Below are 23,839 nucleotides of genomic sequence, written 5' to 3'. Positions count from 1 at the left end.
CTCTCTGCTGAGTTCTCCTACTGCTCTCCAATCGGCACTGTTTGTTATTTCAGCTTTTAACTTTTTGTTTTCTGTCATTTTTCTTGTTGTCCTCTAGAGCTGAAGCTCAGAGTGTGTCTGCTTGGATGTGTTTCTCTCCTAGACATAGCCACCCATGGAGTTAGTCTGCCATTACCCTCTGACATAGAAAGTACTCCTGGATCAGTGCTTCTGACTCCTTTCCGTGTCTCTGCTGTCTTCTCTTACCCACAGTGGGCTGTGGCAGATGACCGTTCACACTGAACCTGGTTCTGCTGGAGGTTTCTTCGTGTTAAAGGGGAGTTTTCCTCTCCACTGTCGCTACATGCATGCTTGTATGAGGCTGCAGAGTGAAAGACTCAATGTCAGCAGCTGCCCTAACCCATATAATTTGGTTGTGATCTTGTGTCCAGAAGCCAGACGGAGGATGGATGTAAACGATCATTGACTCTGTCCTGCATGCTGAAGGTCGGTGCGTGATCATGTGACACATCCCTGCAGTATTTCTCATCGGTCCCGCATGTTAAATGGGACTTGACTTTTTAAAGTGTCGTGACATGACTTGTGTTGTGAACTGCCGCTACAAAAATAAATTTTTCTGAAACCGGTTGAATTAAATAAAACCAAAATGAGGTCACATTCTGCAAGCGTTCCAGATTTCCTAACAGCTCACTGTAGGCCCACATATCACTAAGAAAACATTTTCTCAGTCATATGTGGGCCCACACCCCCCACCCCCACGCCAGGAGGCTGTTTATTGGAGGGCTGGTGCGGTAGCCTCCCTGTTTCCTCAGGATGCCTTCAGGGTCACAGTCACTCCTCTTTATCTCACATTCCTTCAGCTGCTTCCAGGCTGAGCTCAGCCTTTGGGTCGGGACTCATGTAGATCTATACTCTGCCGATTCAGGTGTTCTCTCTGCTGCTTCAGATGCTAATTATCTGTGTGTTAAGGATGCCCCCTGTCACCTCTGAAAACCTGCCAAACCTGAGCGATGCCCTGTAGCGCTGCTTGTCCCGACCAGCTGCTCTGATAGGGAAGATAAGCTCTCTGTCATTGTTATCAGACAAATCACTGACTGATCGTCAGAAAGAAAGCTGAGGACCATTATCCGATAGAAACTGACAGATTAACAACCTGTCGCCTCACAGTGTTGGGTTTTCACCTCCTGTACGGCTCAGATGTTTGCAGATATTGTTTCGGATCACAATGGACACGTTCTGAGGAAATCTGCAGGAATTCGCTGCATCCTGAGTCAATCTGAAGCCGTTACTCCCTGTCAGCTGACAAAGAGGAGGCCGAACCCTGCAGAGGAGGGAGGGACCGGGGCAATAAATGAGCTGCAAGCTGGGAGAGTCCTCTCAGATGTTCGGATGAACGTCTCTGATTCCTGCTGAGAGAGAACATCAACCTGCAGAGACTTCAGTCCAGGACATTCAGGTAAGAACCGATCTCTGCACGACTCATGGAAAGCTGCTGCAATACTTTACTTCTCTTGTTAGGAATAGAGCTTCATTACTAAGAGAAATGCTGTTTTTATTCATCCTGCGGCTTTTTCCTTCTGAGCGGGGGAACGTGGGGAAAGTTGTAGCAAAGCCAGAAGTGAGAAAAGAGGCTGGCAGCCCACGCCCTGGGATAGAAAACAGCGAGAGCAAACATTCCTCCATGATCACCTTTGACCACAGTTAGTTTAAGCCTTGTGTCACTAAGAACGGTGCCTGGCTGTACTTGTAGAGCGTTTTATCAAATCAAAAACCACAAAGTGTTTCACGCTACAATCACTCATTCATTCACACGCTGACCCTGGTGAGCTGCACCACCGGGCCTCTGAGGCTTGGAACCAGCAACCCACCGGTACCAGACTCCTAACCTGAGCCATCCGGTGTTTAACGGCTTTAAAACGACGTTAAACACGCTTGAACTCCTGATACAGTTGGAAATATTCCAGAAGAACAAAAGCTGTTGAGTAACGACGCTGAGCTCATTTCTTCCAGTTTGTGTTGGCCGGCTGGTTCCAGGATCAGCGACGATAGTTTGTGATGCAGCTGGCAGCTCTTCTGCTGCTAAAGTGAGATCATCTGCCGCTTCGTCCCCCTGAGGATGAAGACGAGCAGGTCGTCTGGTTCTCACTCCTCCTCCCGACGCCCAGGGGTGAAGCTGCAGTTAGAAACTCCTTCTGAAAAGTAGCTGCAGCTTGTTACACGTGTCAGGCTGTTTAAATCATAAATCAGTCAAACATTACAAAACTACGCCGGTAAATTAAACAGTAGATTGTTATACTGATTATCCTCATCCTGTTAGTACCAGAAGCTGCAGAATTAAATGGATGTGTGAATGAATATGTGACACATCTTTGTCATTTTCTGGACCTTTAAGTCGATTCATTTCAGCCGTAAGTCTTTTGTTTCTCACGTCTTCATGGAGGACTTCTGGTCCCTCCTTTGTTCCAGCGTGTCTTCAGCTCATTGAGGTTTCTACTCAGATCTCTGAAGGTCCAACCACAGCATCTTAATCACACTGAGGTTGAGACTTTGACTAGGCCGTTGCAGAACCTTGATTGTTTTATATTCTGACCTTGAGCTGAATCTGCTGGATGTCCATCCTGCTGAGATGTTCTCCTCCTGGGAATCATCTTCCTCTCTGCAGGATGATGATTCCTTTGACACTTATTGATGGATATTGCTGATATCTTTCTCTGATGGCATTGTGATGCTAATCTGGTAATCGGTGCATTTGATCTGCAGCCCTTGGCTGAAACTTTCCCTCTTAAATCTTTCAACCTTTAGAAAGGAGACATTTAAGCTCAGGAATGTGGTTTCACCTGCAGTTAAATGCAAACAGTTTAGTGAACTTAATGCAGGGAATATATTTTCTTTATCACACGATAAGCAAACTTCCACGGTGCAATAAATGCAAAGTGAACATTCAAACATTTACAGACCAGGTCAAGCAGCAGCTGCAGGCTGAAGTTTCAGTCTGAGTTCAGGCTGTCAGTGTCATAACTGGAAATTAGTGACCTCACCTTTTAACCTGTGCATGTAAACGCTCCTGCAGACCACTAACCTCTGGATGACAGCCGGTGGCTTTCATCCTTTCAATGAGCACAGCAGAACTTTGCACACTGTTGAGTAATTTCTGTTCTTTTTATTTCAGTTTTTATGAAAACTGAGGACAGCACTGCTTGGTGCTGCTGTATTTTTATATTGCATCATAGAAATCCCCTTATGCATAAAACTGGTCTCTAAAGGTGGTTTATATGCATTCTTTAAGTTTTTATGTTATCAGACTGTTGCAAAAAGAAAGAAAATGTATCCTGGTCAAATTTATGTCAAATTAAATGTTTGATGCAAATTTTAAATTTTAGGTTTTCAGTTTATGGTGGGAAACAAATGAACACCTTGATTAAATGTATTACCTCTCTGTTCACATCAAAGTTTGATAATTTTATGAGACAATAAAAAAGCATGAAATGAATGGCTCATTGCTGTTTTACAGCAGTAACAAAAACACTCCTGTCTTTACTCATCAACGAGCTGAAGGTGGGAACAAGGTCCTAAAAGTTGGGTGTGGTGAAGCATTGCGACACTTCAGTTCAATCTGCAGATAAAGAAACAAGAGCAAACATTGACAGAAACAGAAATTAAAACTAAAACACAGATGGTGCGGGGGGGGGGGCTTTGTGTTCTGTTGGGTCAGCACTGGTTCTGGTCTAGGAACTCTGCCATGGAGGCCATGTCCGTCCAGTCTCTCTCTCTTATTGTTGAATCCTGACGTCTGACGTTAACTGAGGCAGTGACGCCTGCAGAGCTTCAGATGTTGTCCGTCAGATTCTAAGTGATTATTTTTAACTGTATTTGGCTCATAAAATAAAACCTTGACTCATTCTGGAAGCCCATCCTGATAAATCTGCATTCTGCTCTGGAGATCACAGTTACGAAGTGTTGAATCTTGATTCCCAGTGCATCATGGGAGTCTGATGAAAGTGTAAAAGCTACTTAGTTGACATGTGTCTCGTCTGTTTGTGTCCCTGCTCAGGTTGTTTCACAGCTCTGCCTCCTTCAGCCCGCCTCAGTGAGAAGACGATCCAGAGCTTCGTTCTGCACGGCTGCTTCCTGCAAAGCATCAGACGGCTGCAGTCAGAGGTACTAAAGCAGAGCTTCCTGATCCAGAGGCAGAGCTGCAGGCTTCAGGGTTCCTCTGGTGGGGGGGATTAAACTACATCCTCCACATAAAGTGTCAGTGTGAGAGAAAACGTCTGTAGCTCAAAATGTGGAGCTCAGTCTGAAAGTGACCAGGAGGACCGAGGTGTCCTGAGGAGGAAGCAGGGAGGCGGTCCTCCTCATCCTCAGGGTGCTGATAAGCCTTAAATTAAGACTTAAATTAAAGTCTGAAGCATTTTGCAGTCAGGTCAGTCTTTATTGTCACTTTCTCTTTAACTTACTGTAAAAACTAGAAGTTTAGATTCAGTTATAAAGTCTAAATACAGATCTGAGTGACGTCTCCTCTGTAATGTTTAGTTTCAAGTCAGGGAAGCAGTTGGATTATTTCACTGCCGTCCTCAGAGACCAGCTGGTTACTAACAACAAGAGAGTGAAAGTAAAACTCTGCAGCATTCTGAACTCTTAGGAACTCCAAGTGCGCAACTAAATGGATTTAAGGGCTAAAAAAGTGGATTTTGCATGATGTGTTCCATTTAATCCAAATCTTAAATCTGAACACATATGGTATAGCTTAAATCTCAGCCCTGAATCTTCAGAAAATATGCTAATTAACCATCCTGTACATGCCAACCAGTGGCCACACGCCCAGCTCCCCCAGTGAGATGGACAGAGAAGTCAAAGCCAACATGGCGGTTTCTGTCCTGCTCACCATCCTGTGTGAATGGCTGCAAATTAATGTTTAAAGGCCGTGCTTGATTAGCATATTTTCTGAAAAGGTAAGTCTGACATTTAACATTGATATATATATATATAGATTGTGGAATGTATTAACTTTGATCCGTTTCATACACTTTTATGAAGGTTTAACATGTGTTTATATGCTTTAATATGCTTTTAAGATAGCTGGCAGAAAGCTTCAAAACCGGGCCTGTTGGTAAAATAATTTGGAATTCTTGGAATTTGTAAGACGGGTTTCTGTCTTGCAAAAGCTTTTGTTTAGCTCAAGGTTCGGGGTTGTGGTCAGCGGCTTGCAGGCGATGACCGGAAGAACCAGAACAAGGCAGCCAAAGAAGCAACCCCATATAGGGTAGAAGTATTGTTAAGGTGTGTCATTCGCTCATGTAACTCTGTGAGACCCTTCCCTTTGAAGTTAATAAAAAGAGCCTGCACAAAGAAGAGGACAGAGTTGTTGCTCGCAGGTGTTGGCTGGTGCAACTTCTCTCCCTTTGCAAAGGTGAAACTTCAATTCTGTTTCCTTGGCTAAGTTTTTGTTGCACTCTTATAAGTCCTGCACATGACTCAACGGACCCGGGGAAGCAAGTGGCTTCAACAATATATATATTTATATATATATATATATATATATATATATATATATATATATATATATATATATATATATGTTAAGTGTGTTAAATAAGAGTGAAACATTTTTTGGCTAAATTTTACGTTCGGCCCACTTTCAGTCCTCCTACAGGGTTTTTTTTCCTATAAATTGAAGATACCAATATTGGGCATTGAGCAGCGCCCCCTGTCTGATATCAGGAACAGACAGACAGTAAAATGAGCCAAAACTATCCTAGCCTGCCCCTTTAGTCGAATTTATCCTCCTTCCTTTGGGCTGATGGTACAAGTTGGCAACTATAAGCTGCAATTGGCTCAAACAGTTTTTAGTCCCAAGAACAATTAAAGTTCTTAGTTAACATTTAAAAATCTGTGGTGGTTTAATTGGGTTTTATTTGCATTCTTTTTGATATGTTTGATTATTATTTAGAGTGGAAATTGACTGCTGCTGTGCTCCAATTCTTGTCAGACAATAAAAACCAGAACTGAACCAACAGTTTGATAATTCTGCAGGAAAAGGTTTGATGGCTGTGCAGAAATCAGACCACCTGACCTGCTTTCTTTCCCCTTTCCTGCATAGACGATCTTCAGCTCACTTCTTCCTTTTTCTCTGTCACATACTTGCAGCATATTCCTATTAAATAAGGTAATTTTTTAAATCAAAGGAACATGCCATGTCCATCCCACTGTGGGTTCAGGATGACACCCTTATCATCTGTATGGTACCCACTCCTGTTTTCCTTGTTAAGATAAGTTAAAGGTAATTCCTTCTGCAGTATAGCGGGCTAAGTCTGTGTCTTTGATTAAAGGCCCGGGTTAGAATCCCGGTTGCATCAGGAAGGGCATCCGGTGTAAATACCTCGCCAAGTCTGTGTGCAAGTTGTTATGACTCGCTGTGACGGCCCCTGAATAAGAGAGCAGCCGAAAGGACTCACTCACTTCCTGTTTTTAAGAAAGGTGCGGCTGCAAAGGCTTCCTTGTTGACAAAATGTGTTTTTAAAATCATTACCTGCCATGAGAAACTTCTGAATAGCAGATTATGATTAATCTATGTTTCATGCCTTCATTGTTAAAGGTTTCATGGCTCTAAAAACATCTGGTTCCCAGGAAAGTTATCTGAGCTTTTCATGAAACATCTGCATTGTTACTGACAGGGAAAATATCAGTTTACAGAAAAAGTGCTGTAGTCAAGTTTTTAGCTCTGTGTGTTAAAAATGCACTTTGATTGAAATGTGGTGAGTCTTCAGAGCTCTTTTCTTCATTTTGTTTGGTTTTATGTAGAGTTGTTCATAAAGAGGACAATCTTAGTAAGGAGCGTCTATATCCTGATGGCATTAATCAGCCATTCAGGACTTTTCTGTTTCTAATGGGTGTGAGTTCCTTCTGCAGCGCGCTCATTGTATATTCTAATGTATTTGAAAGCTTGTGATTATCTACTTTAGATCTGAACACAGGGAAAGCTGTAAAAGGTGTTCATATGGCGGTTTCAATTGTTTGTGTCAAGTGTTTCCATGTTTGCTGTAACCACATGGAGCATCTGGCTCTTCCAGTTTTCACCCATCACGTCTTAGAAAAAGAGGATTAGGGAGGAATGTATTCAGTCACCACCATGGGCTCTAACCTGTTTAAATATCACTAAGTTTAGCAATAGATGACAAGATACAGATAAAAACAGAGGGATTTAAAATACAACGGGAACACATTACTAAAATAAACGTAATAAAAACTATACCCATCTCATTGATCTGTTGTGAGAAAAATAAAATATATTTTTCATATCTGTCTTTACTCCAATTTCTTTTGTATTTTTATTCTTATTTTTTTCTCATTTTGTTTTTGATCCACTGTATATAACTGATGCACCTTTTCCTACTTTTGGCACCTTCTTTTGACTATTGAGCCGATGTGACAAGTGAATTTCTCCAACGTGAGATCAATAAAAGCCTATCTATCTTATCTTATCATTTTTCAGGAGCAAACCTTGAAAGTCCAGCACCTTCAACCCCTACATCCAGCATCCTTCTTCCTGGACTTTGGAACAACTGGAGCATCTGAGGAATTACTTCTACCCTCAGACTCATAACGAAACTAAAAGGTTTGATACCCGGAGAACAAATTTAAACACCCAGAAAGAATGGTCCAAATTGGATGTAATGAGGTCCATAATGTATTGCCTGATAAGGTGTGAATTTTACAGAATACATTAAAGTATCATCTGCATAAATAGGAGTGGACCCAGAACTGATCCCTGAGGAACACCACGATCTAAATGGAGAAAAGTTAAACATGCTCCATATGCAGAACAATTAAACAATTGACATGAACTGTAAGATCGCTCCACCCATGGGGCAGTGTAGCCTTAACAGATCTAACAAGTCTGAAGTTATTTCATGGTAACCACCGACAAATTGACAATAAAGCCCAAGTTAAATAGTAACTTAAAATAGTTACTACAGTAGATGCTGTCAAGCGATCCATGGCAAGAATTTACAGTGAAAGTCGATATTAGGAGAGCAAAGTTTACATTACACTATCTATGAATGTTTCTATATAGTGCTTTTTTAAGCCTTCCAAAGTCAACTATAAGTATATATGATGAAATATTGCCTTTGACACCACAGAGTATTAATTTGTTATGAAATATTAGTTATTTCCTGGTCCTAATTGTCCAACCTGGAAGACAGATGCTCGCCTTGAGTGCGATGCTGCATCTTCCCATGTGGGTGGCGCCGATTTCACGATGTTGACCTAGAACGCTGCAGCAGCTGGCTAACCCTGGCAGCAGTTGTATTAATTGACGGTTTTAGGAGGATGGTTGTTGCACCGATCGGGGAATATCTTCCGAGGTACTGGATATCGGTATTTGTACCGACACTCAACGGTACCTATTTTCTGTACTTTTGTGTGTTTATGTGATAATAAATGATAGTTTAATTTGGATTAATTGCTTGAATCCACACCGCATGAAACTAGTTTTTACCAACAGTTATCAGCATGGCCGTGGGAAGTGGGGGTGCTGCAGCAACCCCTAGTGGCGAGAGGGAGATTTTTTTTAAGTAAAAAAGTTCCTAAAAATATTTCTCACAATTTATAAATTTCTTATGAATATTTTGAGAAATGAGTTAGAATTTTTTTTATTTTACTATTACGTGTATTTGGATTTTTATTTAATTATTTTGAGGTCTAATTAACACAAGTTCAGGGAAGTTACGTTGTCATGGCAACTTCAAGCAAGCTAGTGGTCGCCGAGTAAAGCGGTATCCCGCTCGCGGCAGCAGACTAGTAAATTTATAGAGTCTAGTGACAGAAACGAGGAGGAAATATGGCACAGAAACGCATTTCGGATTTTTTTGGAAATCCACCACCAGTGAAGAAGAACACTAGTACAGTAACCACGACAACGGAGAGCAGCCGGAGGGAGGAGACTGTCCGCCTGCCTCTGGGGCGTCGTGGCACAGAGGTTAGGGAGTTCGTCTTGCAATTGGCAGGTTGCCGGTTTGATCCCCCGCACTGACTGTCTCTGTCGTTGTGTCCTTGGGCAAGACACTTCACCCACATTGCCTGCTGGCGGTGGTCAGAGGGCCTGGTGGCACCGGTGCATGGCAGCCTCTCAGGGTGTGAATGAGTGAATGACTGAACTGTAGTGTAAAGCGCTTTTGGGGTCGTCAATACTAGTTAAAAGCGCTATACAAGTACAAGCCATTTGATGGCAGATGCACCGGCAGGCCCAGCCCCTGCACCCCCAACCCAACCTAGCGTGATTGGACTAACCAGCCAACATCCAGTTTCACATTTCCTGTGGTAATGAAACGTTCTCAGGTTCTGTGGCTAGATGGCAGTGGCTGCATTATGTGGAAGAGGCTTATCATATTTTGTGTTTCGTTTGTCTGAAAGCAGTCAGAAAAAAAGTCGTACCTAGAGACAAATTTCAGAAAGACAACCCCTTTTCGTGAATGCCGGCTTTTCAAATTGGCGTAAAGCCACTGAAAAATTTAACGAGCATGAGAAATCAGAGTTGCACAGCGAGTCAATACAAAAGCTGGCTGCTTAGGGTGACGTTCCCATAGAGGCTCTTATCCAGCGCTCATGCCAGAAACGTAACCATAGTATTTTAGAGAATCTTATTTTGATCTTGTGTTCATTGTGTAATGGATGTGGAGAACTGTTCAATAATGTTTAAATAGTATAATAATATACATTTTTCCTTGTGGTTTGTGTAAAAGGATTTTGGAGCTAATAGAGTCACATGTGACATAAACACAGTGACTCATGCCAGCTGACCAAATCTACGTTGTTATAGTGAAGTTTAATTAATAGCGCATCTATTCTCCTGACAACTGATGACTGTCTGTGTGTTACAGACCCTGGTTGAGTGCACTGAAGTGTATATGACAATAAAGTAGTGAATCTCAATCTATGTATTTATTTTTATTTATTGAATTTTAAATAGGCCTATAGGTCTTTTGTCCAAAAAAAAAAAATCCAAAAAAAAATTCACAGCACCCCCAGTTCAAAATTACTTCCAGCGGCTCTGTTTCTCAGAAGCACACAGAGCGACCGAGGCGAATGCCGGATTGAAGCTGTGTGAATTATAAATCATTCTCTCCCTTTCTTTCACCTTTTCTCTTTCCTTTTTCTCTTCTTGTTCTTCATTTACTCTCATACTTTCTCATTGTAGTGTCCACATAATTTGAAATACTCCCTGCATGAATCACTATAAAACTATTTAAATGCATAAATCAAGCGGAGCACTATGGCGAAAGCTGATTGCTCCACTTGTGAAAGTAAAATCTGTCGAGCTCTTTTTGGCATTAAGACAACAATTCTTATTGACACATAGCTAGACAGGACACTGGGGGGGGGAAAGAAGCTGTCTGACTCAAATTCAGGGAATTATTTCAGTGCAACAGTTTCAGACAAAAAAAAAAGACTATATTAAAAACATTGTACAAATAACACGTAAGTGATCAACTGGTCACCAATAACACAGAAGAAAGTTGCTAGTTTTTTCACTAGTCACTTTAAAAAAAAAAAGGTTGCTGGCTGAATGGGTCTGAAAAGTGGCTAAATGTAGTGGGAAATTTGCGAAGTTTGCAGCAGTGACCAGGTAATTCTTTAGATTAAAGTATTCCCACGGCTGGCGAGTGTAACCTGTGTCACATTTTTAAAAGTGGAGCCGATCTTTTGAACGCTTTCTGTCAGCCATGCTTACTTCGTTGACTGGACCAGCGGCTACTGATGTCATCACGCTATGCTACGTTCATGTCCGGCATGGAAAATCCCTCACTCTTCCACTCCCTCAGTGTCACAATGATGTGTTTAGGTATCGAAACATGGTACCGTTTGATTTTACGTGAATCGGTACCCAGTAGTACCGACAGAACTCGGTTGGTACCTATAAAAGTACTGTACTGTTTTTTTGTTTTTGTTTGTTTCTCTCAAACATCAAGGCATTGATTATTTTGACAACTCTACTAAATACCATCTTTGGTATTGCTGTTACTGGTGTATAAAAAGTGTGTTTAAAGTAAATAAATAAAAAAACACACTTAGCCTGACAGGGGGGCAAGCAAAGCCTGGGGGCCGGCCAGACTTATAATATAGCGGGGGGAAACCCTAAGCATGGTATCAGTCAACATAACTGTTACAAGTTAGCAAGTGGTTTGTGTTACTTACAACTCCCAGATAATCTGCTTTGGTTCACCAACCAATCATCTCTGAAGTGATGGTCACAGAAAAACAGGTGTGTGTAGGTTCCACTCCCGGGAATTAGGCTCTTCTTTAGCAAGGCTCACCAAAGTCTGAGACTTCTCACAGCTGAAAGCACATTTTCACTAACTAGCTATTAAAATGAGCAGATGCCGTTACAGTGCTGAGTAGTTGTTAAATAAGCCTCTTCATCCAAACTTTGAGAATAAAGGATCGCGCCATGCCTCCATCGCCGCTCGCTGGTCAGAGAACGTGTGCGTGTTGTTTACGTGCGTGTTGGTAGAGTCAAGGTTGGCATTTCCTACGTTCTACGTAGACCAAAAATTAACCACTCATTTTTCAGGACAGAGAGCTGAATTACTCAGACACGAATCAAGCAGAACAACACTTTGTCCCCGATTTTGATATAGGAATATCATTCTATCATAGTTAAAAGCCTAAAAAAGTTGATTTTGCATGACATATAATCATCTTTATTGTCATTTCAACATACATTCCAATTAAACTTGTCCTCTGCATTTAACCCATCCCTTAGGGAGCGGTGGGCTGCCTCTGTGTGCCGCCTGAAGGCAAATGGCCCGCAACTCCAGCAAATAAAGGGCATTTCACTTTGGGATCAATTACGATTGCTGATTGGTCAGTTACTGACAAGCCTCCATGGTTGATTGACAGGCGGCCTTACGTCAGTTAGAATACAGATCCTCGGTTTCTGCTCACTAGTATCCTGACTGCCAGAGGCGTTATCACCTGCCTGATAATAACAATATCACTCAACTTTGAACTCATCCAAGTGTTTTAGACACGCCAGCTCCATAAGAATGAAATCATTCAAAACTGCATAGCTGGTTTGCACGTGGGCCAAATTATGTTCAATTTAGACCATTATTTCTGAATACTTAGCTGTGTGTTCAATGTTTTTTGTCAATGAGTGCATTCTCTAAAATATAAGTTAGCCACAGCATTGACCAATCTGAATAACTTTGTTATATCTCTGTTTTTTTAGGTCATAATGGAGTCCATCAGTCAGAACTCTGAAGTAAAGGAAAATGGATACAATGTCCATGAACCTGTTGCAGGCATATTTCTGGAGAAGACAGGGGAGAAGATTACAATTTATCAGGCAATGAAAAAGCGTTTGCTTAAACCAGGAACGGCATTAGCGTTGCTTGAAGCACAAGCTGCCACAGTGGGCATCATAGATCCAATAGGCAATCGTATACTTCCTGTTGCAGACGCTGTTAAAGAGGGAGTAGTTGGTTCAGAAATGAGGGAGAAACTCCTTACCGCAGAGAAAGCCATTAGTGGGTACATGGACCCCTACACCAATCAAATTATATCTGTGTACCAGGCTATGCAAAAGGATTTAGTTCCCAGAGATTATGGTTTGAGACTACTGGAAGCACAGATAGCCACCAAGGGTATATTTGACCCAGTAGAGAAGACAAGCATCTCAACTGAGGCTGCGATCCAAAAAGGCCTTTATGAAAAGGGTTTGATCAGTAACCAGATGTCAGAGCTGAAAGTGTTTTACAATCCAAGCACGCAAGAAAATCTCAACTACCAAAGCCTTCTGGAAACATGCACTGTGGCGCCAGACACCGGCTTGTTGCTACTTCCTGTCTGCATTGCCTTCAAGGGTTTGCGCAAAGGCATTTCCTCCAGTGAACTGTTTGAGTCAAAGATCATTGACAAAGAAACGTATGAAGACTTGCAAACGGGGAAGACCACAGCGCAGGATGTGATGTTGATGGAAACTGTGAAAGAATACCTGGAAGGCAAAGGCAGTATAGCAGGCATTGCTGATCTCTCGACCAATCAGAGAATGAGTATTTATCAAGCCATGACTCAAGGAATACTGATGCCAGGTACAGCTCTTATTCTGCTGGAAGCACAGGCAGCTACTGGGTTTATGATTGATCCTGTGCAAAACAAAAAGTACACAGTGGATGAAGCTATTAAGCATAAACTTGTTGGCCCAGAATTTCACTTAAAGCTGCTTTCTGCTGAGCGAGCGGTGACTGGATACAAAGATCCATATTCAGGGGAGACTGTATCCCTGTTTCAAGCAATGTCAAAAGACCTCATCGTCAAGGAACATGGGATCCGGCTACTGGAAGCACAAATTGCTACAGGTGGAATAATCGATCCAATCAACAGCCACAGGCTTCCCACACAAGTGGCCTTCAAGAGAGGCTATTTTGATGCAGGATTAAATAAGATACTTGAAGATGAAGGAGATGATACAAAAGGATTTTTTGACCCAAACACAAAAGACAATCTAACATACCTTCAGCTGATCGAAAGGTGCGTCACCGATCCTGGCACTGGGTTGTGCCTTCTTCCTCTACAAGACAAATCAGGCACATTGAATTCCAGCTTTATTGACTACAAAACAAAAAATGTCTTCAAAACTGAGAAAGTCAAAGTGACATGTGGGAAGTACATGGGAATGACAGTATCTCTGTGGGAACTACTAATGTCAGAGTACTTCGATGAACACCAGAGGCAAGATATAGTTCAGAAACACAGGGAAGGGAAATTAAGTATCAGTGCCATCATTACGATGGTTTTAAAAACCATAGAAACATCTGTGAAAACAACAAAAACCTTATTTGAGGGCATTAGAGAAACTGTCACTGCCAAGCAGCTTGTTGAAGCAGAAATCATCAGTGAGGAAGTGCTGGAGGATCTGGAAAAGGGGAAAAAGTCAGTAAAGGATGTAATAGAGGATGAAAATGTAAACATTTACTTGCAGGGAAAAGACAGCATTGCAGGTATTCTGCTTCCAGATTCCCAAATTATGACCATCTACCAAGCAAGACAAAAAGGAAAGCTGATGCCAGGAACTGCTCTGGTTCTACTGGAGGCTCAGGCAGCGACTGGTTTCATTGTTGACCCTATTGGAAACAGGAGGTTTTCAGTGGATGATGCTGTCAAAGCCAAAATTGTGGGACCTGATCTCTGTCAGAAGCTGCGTTCAGCAGAGAGAGCGGTCACTGGGTATAAAGATCCATATGACGGCAAAATAATCTCCTTGTTCCAAGCAATGCAAAAGGACCTGATCCTGCAAGACCATGGAATTCGGCTTCTGGAGGCACAGATTGCCACCGGCGGTATCATTGACCCAGTGAACAGCCATCGCATCCCCGTCCATGTGGCGTATAAGAGGGGTTACTTCAATGAGGAGATGAATCAGATTTTGAGTGATCCAAGTGATGACACCAAGGGTTTCTTTGACCCCAACACCCAAGAGAACCTGACATACTTGCAGCTCATGGCCAGGTGTGTGAAAGATCCCAGTACAGGGCTGTGCCTCTTGCCTCTGAAAAGCAAGAGCAGCAAAAGAATTGTTGACGACAACATGAAGGAAATTTTCCAAAGGACAACAATTGCTGTAAGGTACGGCAGATTAAAGGGCAACACCACTCTATGGGAAGCAATTAATTCAGAATATCTGTCTGAGGACAAACGACAGGAGTTTTTAAAACTTTTCAGGTCCCGGAAAATCACCATAGAGCAGCTGACAGTGCTCATTATAGAGATCATTGAGAGCAAGGAGATAAAGCAGCAAGCAGAGCTGAGCTTTAAAGGTCTCAGAGGAGAGGTCTCTGTTGTGGATCTTTTGGATCTTGAAATTGTGGATAAAAAAACATACAAAAGTTTAATTGATGGTAACATGTCAAATACTGATGTAATGAAAATGGACGGTGTCAGAGCCTACCTACAAGGGACAAGCTGTGTAGCAGGACTGATCCTGCAACCCTCCAATAAGAAGCTAAGCATCTATGAGGGCCAGCAAAGGGGCATCCTCACTCCAGGAACTGCCCTTTGTCTCCTTGAAGCACAGGCAGCTACAGGATTCATTGTAGATCCTCTAAAAAACCAAAAACTTACAGTGGAAGAAGCACTAAGAGAAAAGGTCATTGGTCCACAAACGTACGAAAAGCTTTTGTCAGCAGAGAGGGCTGTTACCGGTTACAAAGACCCATACACAGGTCAAAAGATCTCGCTATTCCAAGCCTTGAAAAAGGACCTTATTGTCAAGCAGCATGGTATTCGTCTACTAGAAGCCCAGATTGCCACTGGTGGCATCATTGATCCAGTGAAGGGCCTTCATCTGCCTCTAGAGGTTGCATACAGAAAAGGCTATTTTGATGCAGAACTCAATCAAATCTTAATAGACCCCACTGATGACACAAAGGGCTTTTTCGACCCAGTGACTCAAGAAAACCTGACATACATGGAAATGTTGAACAGATGTGTGAAAGACAGAGATACTGGACTCCTCCTCTTGCCGCTGAATGACACACCAAAGACGACAACAAAAACAGACAAAACATACACTGAAGTGGAAATAAGGCAAGAGTTTCAAAAGACATTTGTAAGCGTAAGTGTGGGACGGTTTTCAGGAAAATCCGTTTCTCTCTGGGACCTGATTCACTCGTGTTACTTCACTGAAGATCAGCAACTGGAATTCATTGAAAAAGTCAAACTAAGGCAGATCAACACCCAAACAATAATAACATTGGTGCTTTCTACAATTGAGAAACTGGAAAATGAAACCCCCAAAGTGACAATGGGCCTGAGAAAGGAAGTATCTGCGCAACAACTACTGGATTCTGATATCATTGACTTAGCCACATTCAAAAAGGTTAAAGAAGGAAAACTCAATTTTGATGAATTAAGCAAAAATGGGTCTGTTACAAGATACCTAAGGGGAACTGAAAGCATAGCTGGAATCAAAATATATCCAAAACAAAATGTTATGAGCATTTATGAAGCGAAACAGGAAGCTCTTTTGACTCCCGGCATTGCCCTGGTACTGCTTAAAGCACAGGCTGCTACAGGATGGGTGACTGATCCTGTGAACAATAAGTTCTATTCAGTCGATGAAGCTGCAAAAGAGAAGGTAATTGGACCAGATGTCCATGAACAACTGCTTTCAGCCGAGCGTGCTGTCACTGGCTATAAAGATCCTTACACAGGTAGCAATATATCCCTGTTTGAAGCAATGAAAGAAACACTGATTGAAAGAACTGAAGGTCTCCAGCTTCTTGACACACAGATGGCAACTGGAGGAATTATTGACCCAAATCAAAGCCACAGGCTACCTCCTCATGTTGCTATTAAAAAAGGATACCTTGATGAAGAAACTCACAAAATCCTGTTAAACCCAAGTGATGATGCAAAAGGTTTCTTTGACCCTAATACCAATGAAAATTTGTCCTACCTGCAGCTGATGACTCGATGTGAAAGAGATTCAAAAACCGGGCTACTTCTTCTGCCACTGCACAACGAGGAGTCCAGGGTGTTTCACACACATGAGCAGGTGGAGCTTGCCTTCAAGAACAAAACTATTTCCCTGAATGTGGGAAAATTTAAGAACAAGGAAGTAACCGTGTGGGAGGTGTTACTTTCTGAATACATCTCAAAAGAGAAGAGAGAGCAGCTGATAGAACAGTACAAAACAGGAGCTTTGAAATTAGAGGAAATAATTGAAATCCTCAAAGTTAACATCACAGAGTTATCTACGAAAGAAAGAAAATTTAAAGGATTAAGAAAACAAGTCTCAGCAAGTGAGTTGTTTGAGTCAAAGATTATCTCAAAAGAACTTTTCACCGAAATTATACAAGGAAAAGTGAGTGAGGACAATGTGTCGGAAATGGAGTCAATTCAGAAGTACCTTGGAGCTACAAACTGTATAGCAGGTGTAAGGGTTGAATCTACAAAGAAAGTTATGAGCATTTACGAAGCTAAAAGCCGAGGTCTGCTTACTCCAGGAACTTCTCTGGTCCTACTGGAAGCCCAAGCTGCCACTGGCTTTGTCATTGACCCCGTAAACAACAAGAAACTTTCTGTAGAGGAAGCTGTTGCTCAAGGAGTGGTCGGCACAGAGTGGAAGAAAAAACTCCTTTCAGCAGAAAGAGCAGTTACAGGATACAAAGATCCATACACAGGAAATACAATTTCATTGTTCCAGGCCTTGAAGAAAGATCTAATTGTGAAGGACCATGGAATCCGTCTACTTGAAGCGCAAATTGCTACCGGAGGAATAATTGATCCAGTCCACAGTCACAGAGTGCCAGTCCAGGTGGCATACCAAAGAGGTTACTTTGATGAGGAGATGAACCAGATTTTATCTGACCCAGATGACGACACCAAGGGATTCTTTGACCCCAACACTAAAGACAACCTTACATACCTGCAGCTGATTGAAAGGTGTGTAAAAGATCCAGTTACAGACCTAAACCTACTGTCGATAGTAAAAAAAGGAGAGTTCTACTTCTTTGTTGATGAGGCCACAAAGCTCATGCTGAAGTCTACAACAACAACCAAAGCTGGAGGGAAATACAAAGGGACCACAGTTTCTCTATGGGATTTGCTATACTCCAAATACATCACTGAGGAAAAGAGGAGAGACCTTGTCAAACAGTTCAAAGCTGGAACTCTCACCATTGAACGCTTTTTGGAAATCGTCTTGACCATCATTCAGCAGCAAACCACAACAACCACTGTCACCACCACCACCATCACAAAGACAACTGAAGACAAAACAGTTAAAGGTATTAGAAAGGATGTCACTATATCTGAGCTAGTTGCATCAGAAATCATTGATCAGAAACTCTTGAATGATATTAGTGCTGGAAATGTCACAGTGGCTGAAGTCAGTGAAATGGACTCAGTACGTAAATACCTTGAAGGGACCAACAGCATTGCAGGAGTGTACATCCAGTCCACAAAGGAGACGCTGAGTATCTATCAAGCAAAAAGCAGAGGTTTACTGACTCCTGGTACCTCTCTGGTTCTGCTGGAAGCCCAAGCTGCCACTGGCTTTGTCATTGACCCCGTAAACAACAAGAAACTTTCTGTAGAGCAAGCAGTAGCTGAGAAACTGGTCGGCACAGAGTGGAAAGACAAACTCCTTTCAGCAGAAAGAGCAGTTACAGGATACAAAGATCCCTACACCGGAAACACAATTTCATTGTTCCAGGCCTTGAAGAAAGATCTAATTGTGAAGGACCATGGAATCCGTCTACTTGAAGCGCAAATTGCTACCGGAGGAATAATTGATCCAGTCCACAGTCATAGAGTGCCAGTCCAGGTGGCATACCAAAGAGGTTACTTTGATGAGGAGATGAACCAGATTTTATCTGACCCAGATGATGACACCAAGGGATTCTTTGACCCCAACACCAAGGAGAACCTTACCTACCTGCAGCTGATTGAAAGGTGCATTACAGATCCTGTCACAGGTCTCAGTTTGTTGGTCATTGTGAAGAAAGGAGAGTTCTACTTCTTTGTTGATGAGGCCACAAAGCTCATGCTGAAGTCTACAACAACAACCAAAGCTGGAGGGAAATACAAAGGGACCACAGTTTCTCTGTGGGATTTGCTATACTCCAAATACATCACTGAGGAAAAGAGGAGAGACCTTGTCCAACAGTTCAAAGCTGGAACTCTCACCATTGAACGCTTTTTGGAAATCGTCTTGACCATCATTCAGCAGCAAACCACAACAACCACTGTCACCACCACCACCATCACAAAGACAACTGAAGACAAAACAGTCAAGGGTATTAGAAAGGATGTCACTATATCTGAGCTAGTTGCATCAGAAATCATTGACCAGAAACTCTTGAATGATATTAGTGCTGGAAATGTCACAGTGGCTGAAGTCAGTAAAATGGACTCAGTACGTAAATACCTTGAAGGGACCAACAGTATTGCAGGAGTGTACATCCAGTCCACAAAGGAGACGCTGAGTATCTATCAAGCAAAAAGCAGAGGTTTACTGACTCCTGGTACCTCTCTGGTTCTGCTGGAAGCCCAAGCTGCCACTGGCTTTGTCATTGACCCCGTAAACAACAAGAAACTTTCTGTAGAGCAAGCAGTAGCTGAGAAACTGGTCGGCACAGAGTGGAAAGACAAACTCCTTTCAGCAGAAAGAGCAGTTACAGGATACAAAGATCCCTACACCGGAAACACAATTTCATTGTTCCAGGCCTTGAAGAAAGATCTAATTGTGAAGGACCATGGAATCCGTCTACTTGAAGCGCAAATTGCTACCGGAGGAATAATTGATCCAGTCCACAGTCATAGAGTGCCAGTCCAGGTGGCATACCAAAGAGGTTACTTTGATGAGGAGATGAACCAGATTTTATCTGACCCAGATGATGACACCAAGGGATTCTTTGACCCCAACACCAAGGAGAACCTTACCTACCTGCAGCTGATTGAAAGGTGCATTACAGATCCTGTCACAGGTCTCAGTTTGTTGGTCATTGTGAAGAAAGGAGAGTTCTACTTCTTTGTTGATGAGGCCACAAAGCTCATGCTGAAGTCTACAACAACAACCAAAGCTGGAGGGAAATACAAAGGGACCACAGTTTCTCTGTGGGATTTGCTATACTCCAAATACATCACTGAGGAAAAGAGGAGAGACCTTGTCCAACAGTTCAAAGCTGGAACTCTCACCATTGAACGCTTTTTGGAAATCGTCTTGACCATCATTCAGCAGCAAACCACAACAACCACTGTCACCACCACCACCATCACAAAGACAACTGAAGACAAAACAGTCAAGGGTATTAGAAAGGATGTCACTATATCTGAGCTAGTTGAATCAAAAATCATTGATGAAAAACTCTTGAATGATATTAGTGCTGGAAATGTCACAGTGGCTGAAGTCAGTAAAATGGACTCAGTACGTAAATACCTTGAAGGGACCAACAGTATTGCAGGAGTGTACATCCAGTCCACAAAGGAGACGCTGAGTATCTATCAAGCAAAAAGCCGAGGTCTACTGACTCCTGGTACCTCTCTGGTTCTGCTGGAAGCCCAAGCTGCCACTGGCTTTGTCATTGACCCCGTAAACAACAAGAAACTTTCTGTAGAGCAAGCAGTAGCTGAGAAACTGGTCGGCACAGAGTGGAAAGACAAACTCCTTTCAGCAGAAAGAGCAGTTACAGGATACAAAGATCCCTACACCGAAAACACAATTTCATTGTTCCAGGCCTTGAAGAAAGATCTAATTGTGAAGGACCATGGAATCCGTCTCCTTGAAGCGCAAATTGCTACCGGAGGAATAATTGATCCAGTCCACAGTCACAGAGTGCCAGTCCAGGTGGCATACCAAAGAGGTTACTTTGATGAGGAGATGAACCAGATTTTATCTGACCCAGATGATGACACCAAGGGATTCTTTGACCCCAACACCAAGGAGAACCTTACCTACCTGCAGCTGATTGAAAGGTGCATTACAGATCCTGTCACAGGTCTCAGTTTACTGGTCATTGTGAAGAAAGGAGAGTTCTACTTCTTTGTTGATGAGAACACAAAACTCATGCTGAAGTCTACAACAACAACCAAAGCTGAAGGGAAATACAAAGGGACCACAGTTTCTCTATGGGATTTGCTATACTCCAAATACATCACTGAGGAAAAGAGGAGAGACCTTGTCCAACAGTTCAAAGCTGGAACTCTCACCATTGAACGCTTTTTGGAAATCGTCTTGACCATCATTCAGCAGCAAACCACAACAACCACTGTCACCACCACCACCATCACAAAGACAACTGAAGACAAAACAGTAAAGGGCATTAGAAAGGATGTCACTATATCTGAGCTAGTTGCATCAGAAATCATTGACCAGAAACTCTTGAATGATATTAGTGCTGGAAATGTCACAGTGGATGAAGTCAGTAAAATGGACTCAGTACGTAAATACCTTGAAGGGACCAACAGCATTGCAGGAGTGTACATCCAGTCCACAAAGGAGACGCTGAGTATCTATCAAGCAAAAAGCCGAGGTTTACTGACTCCTGGTACCTCTCTGGTTCTGCTGGAAGCCCAAGCTGCCACTGGCTTTGTCATTGACCCCGTAAACAACAAGAAACTTTCTGTAGAGCAAGCAGTAGCTGAGAAACTGGTCGGCACAGAGTGGAAAGACAAACTCCTTTCAGCAGAAAGAGCAGTTACAGGATACAAAGATCCCTACACCGAAAACACAATTTCATTGTTCCAGGCCTTGAAGAAAGATCTAATTGTGAAGGACCATGGAATCCGTCTACTTGAAGCGCAAATTGCTACCGGAGGAATAATTGATCCAGTCCACAGTCACAGAGTGCCAGTCCAGGTGGCATACCAAAGAGGTTACTTTGATGAGGAGATGAACCAGATTTTATCTGACCCAGATGACGACACCAAGGGATTCTTTGACCCCAACACCAAGGAGAACCTTACCTACCTGCAGCTGATTGAAAGGTGCATTACAGATCCTGTCACAGGTCTCAGTTTACTGGTCATTGTGAAGAAAGGAGAGTTCTACTTCTTTGTTGATGAGGCCACAAAGCTCATGCTGAAGTCTACAACAACAACCAAAGCTGGAGGGAAATACAAAGGGACCACAGTTTCTCTGTGGGATTTGCTATACTCCAAATACATCACTGAGGAAAAGAGGAGAGACCTTGTCCAACAGTTCAAAGCTGGAACTCTCACCATTGAACGCTTTTTGGAAATCGTCTTGACCATCATTCAGCAGCAAACCACAACAACCACTGTCACCACCACCACCATCACAAAGACAACTGAAGACAAAACAGTCAAGGGCATTAGAAAGGATGTCACTATATCTGAGCTAGTTGCATCAGAAATCATTGACCAGAAACTCTTCAAGGAAATTAGTGCTGGAAATGTCACAGTGGCTGAAGTCAGTAAAATGGACTCAGTACGTAAATACCTTGAAGGGACCAACAGTATTGCAGGAGTGTACATCCAGTCCACAAAGGAGACGCTGAGTATCTATCAAGCAAAAAGCCGAGGTTTACTGACTCCTGGTACCTCTTTGGTTCTGCTGGAAGCCCAAGCTGCCACTGGCTTTGTCATTGACCCCGTAAACAACAAGAAACTTTCTGTAGAGCAAGCAGTAGCTGAGAAACTGGTCGGCACAGAGTGGAAAGACAAACTCCTTTCAGCAGAAAGAGCAGTTACAGGATACAAAGATCCATACACCGGAAACACAATTTCATTGTTCCAGGCCTTGAAGAAAGATCTAATTGTGAAGGACCATGGAATCCGTCTACTTGAAGCGCAAATTGCTACCGGAGGAATAATTGATCCAGTCCACAGTCACAGAGTGCCAGTCCAGGTGGCATACCAAAGAGGTTACTTTGATGAGGAGATGAACCAGATTTTATCTGACCCAGATGACGACACCAAGGGATTCTTTGACCCCAACACCAAGGAGAACCTTACCTACCTGCAGCTGATTGAAAGGTGCATTACAGATCCTGTCACAGGTCTCAGTTTGCTATCATTGGCTAAGTAAATTCAGCAAGGCTTAAGACGTGTCTATATAATTAGTGATGCTTCACCAAACCTGGAATGTAAACTAACACTCTGCTAGGATTAAATTCCTTTCATTCTTTGTCATAAACTACAGCTTTGATCTAGATGTGCTTATCACATGCTTTAGAACAACGCAACCTTTTATATGTACTTTAATGCCAAAGATAAACTTAAAAGGTGTTTTTTATAACCAGATTCTCATCTCTGTTGACATTTTTGATCTACTTTGCTGTTGAAGCAATAATTATGCTTCAACTTATGTTGTCACCAGATGGTGCTGTTTGCATAAAATCTTTTTCTGCAGTTTCTATGGGTTCAAATGTGATTTTGTTGTGGATGTAGTTGCACAAGGAGAACACTTTTCTTTGTTTCATGAGGCTTAATAAACTGGTGCAATTTAGACATTTTCATGTGTCCTTTTTAATGTTTCTTTCAACAGGGAACAGTTACTTTTCATTCTCAGCATTCAGCGCTTAAAGCATTTTTATACTTTGACCACCAGAAAAACGTTTAATTCAACATTAAACTAAAATATATTTCTGGTCTTCAATGAGTTTCCAGAACAACTTTAAAAAAAAGGTTTTGTTTCCTCTTTAACCTTGGCAACTTGTAGTCGGGTGAAAGAAAATTAGACTTTGTTTGTGTAAACAAGTCGTCTATAATTGCTTGAAAAATGTTTTAGTCATTAAACTCCCTAAAAGATTGGTCCGACATACTAAACCATACCGAAATACAGTATGTACAAATAAAAACGATCAAAATCCAGGAATCCTGAGTTAACTCGTAACTTTTTTCTGTAGAAAAACAACCGGTGTGCTATAAAATAAAGCTAGACACTTAAGTCAAGTTAGTACAATATCAACAGGTTTTCTAGCTGTTTTCCAAGTCAGTTTACAAATTACAACAAATAGAAAAGAATCTGCATGAAAACTGTTCTCGTGCTCCAAGGCATGAGGCACCAAAGGTTCTGCCATCAGTGCAGATTGTCCAACAGCTTACGAATGTCCTCTCGGCTGCGGTAAATCTTTCTCACTCCTCTTGGAAGGTTGCGACATGATGAAATATTTAGGTAGTTCAGACTCGTCATTCGTTCAACAACTGCCCTGAAATAAGAAGTGCAGACAGAGACCAGAAGTGGATGTTTAGCGTCTCTAAATAGCAACCCATGATGGAATATAGGAATTCATTTTAGAGAAAAAGCATTAAGTAAAGTTTTTTTGTCCAGTGATGTATTATTTACTGCATTGTTTGTACTTTCTGTTAA

At 42.2% G+C, this 23,839-nt stretch overlaps 2 protein-coding genes across 4 annotated transcripts in view; one reads left to right on the top strand and one right to left on the bottom strand.

The window, feature by feature from the left end:
• Positions 1–1,354: 1,354 nt before the first annotated feature.
• Positions 1,355–22,981, top strand: eppk1 (epiplakin 1). Of its 2 annotated transcripts, XM_036145668.1 has the most exons (5): positions 1,355–1,456; positions 4,052–4,158; positions 7,493–7,615; positions 12,233–21,515; positions 22,527–22,981. In XM_036145668.1, exons 4-5 carry the CDS (start codon positions 12,239–12,241, stop codon positions 22,553–22,555), a joined length of 9,306 nt encoding a protein of 3,101 aa, XP_036001561.1. In that variant the 5' UTR covers positions 1,355–1,456; positions 4,052–4,158; positions 7,493–7,615; positions 12,233–12,238; the 3' UTR covers positions 22,556–22,981. The 2 variants fall into 2 exon arrangements, with proteins under 2 accessions (XP_036001561.1, XP_021165710.2); XM_021310035.2 differs by having other exon boundaries at positions 12,233–22,975.
• The window catches only part of fbxl6 (F-box and leucine-rich repeat protein 6), a 9,824-nt gene continuing 8,960 nt past the window's right edge, over positions 22,976–23,839 (bottom strand). The window contains exon 10 of one of the 2 annotated variants that reach the window (XM_012851549.3): positions 22,976–23,678. In XM_012851549.3, the coding sequence (XP_012707003.2) occupies positions 23,549–23,678 (130 nt within the window). In that variant the 3' untranslated portion in view covers positions 22,976–23,548. The remainder of the gene's footprint in view (positions 23,679–23,839) is intronic. The other variant, XM_021310039.2, reaches the window with a different exon arrangement.

The sequence above is a fragment of the Fundulus heteroclitus genome, chromosome 13 (assembly GCF_011125445.2).
Source record: "Fundulus heteroclitus isolate FHET01 chromosome 13, MU-UCD_Fhet_4.1, whole genome shotgun sequence".
Classification (NCBI taxonomy): Eukaryota; Metazoa; Chordata; class Actinopteri; order Cyprinodontiformes; family Fundulidae; genus Fundulus; species Fundulus heteroclitus.
The sequence above is the reverse complement of the archived record's forward strand: the minus strand, read 5'-3'. Positions and strand labels throughout refer to the sequence as shown.

Coding starts and splice junctions, on each gene's coding strand:
- eppk1 (XM_021310035.2), top strand. CDS start 12,239: ATGGAGTCCATCAGTCAGAACTCTGAAGTAAAGGAAAATGGATACAAT.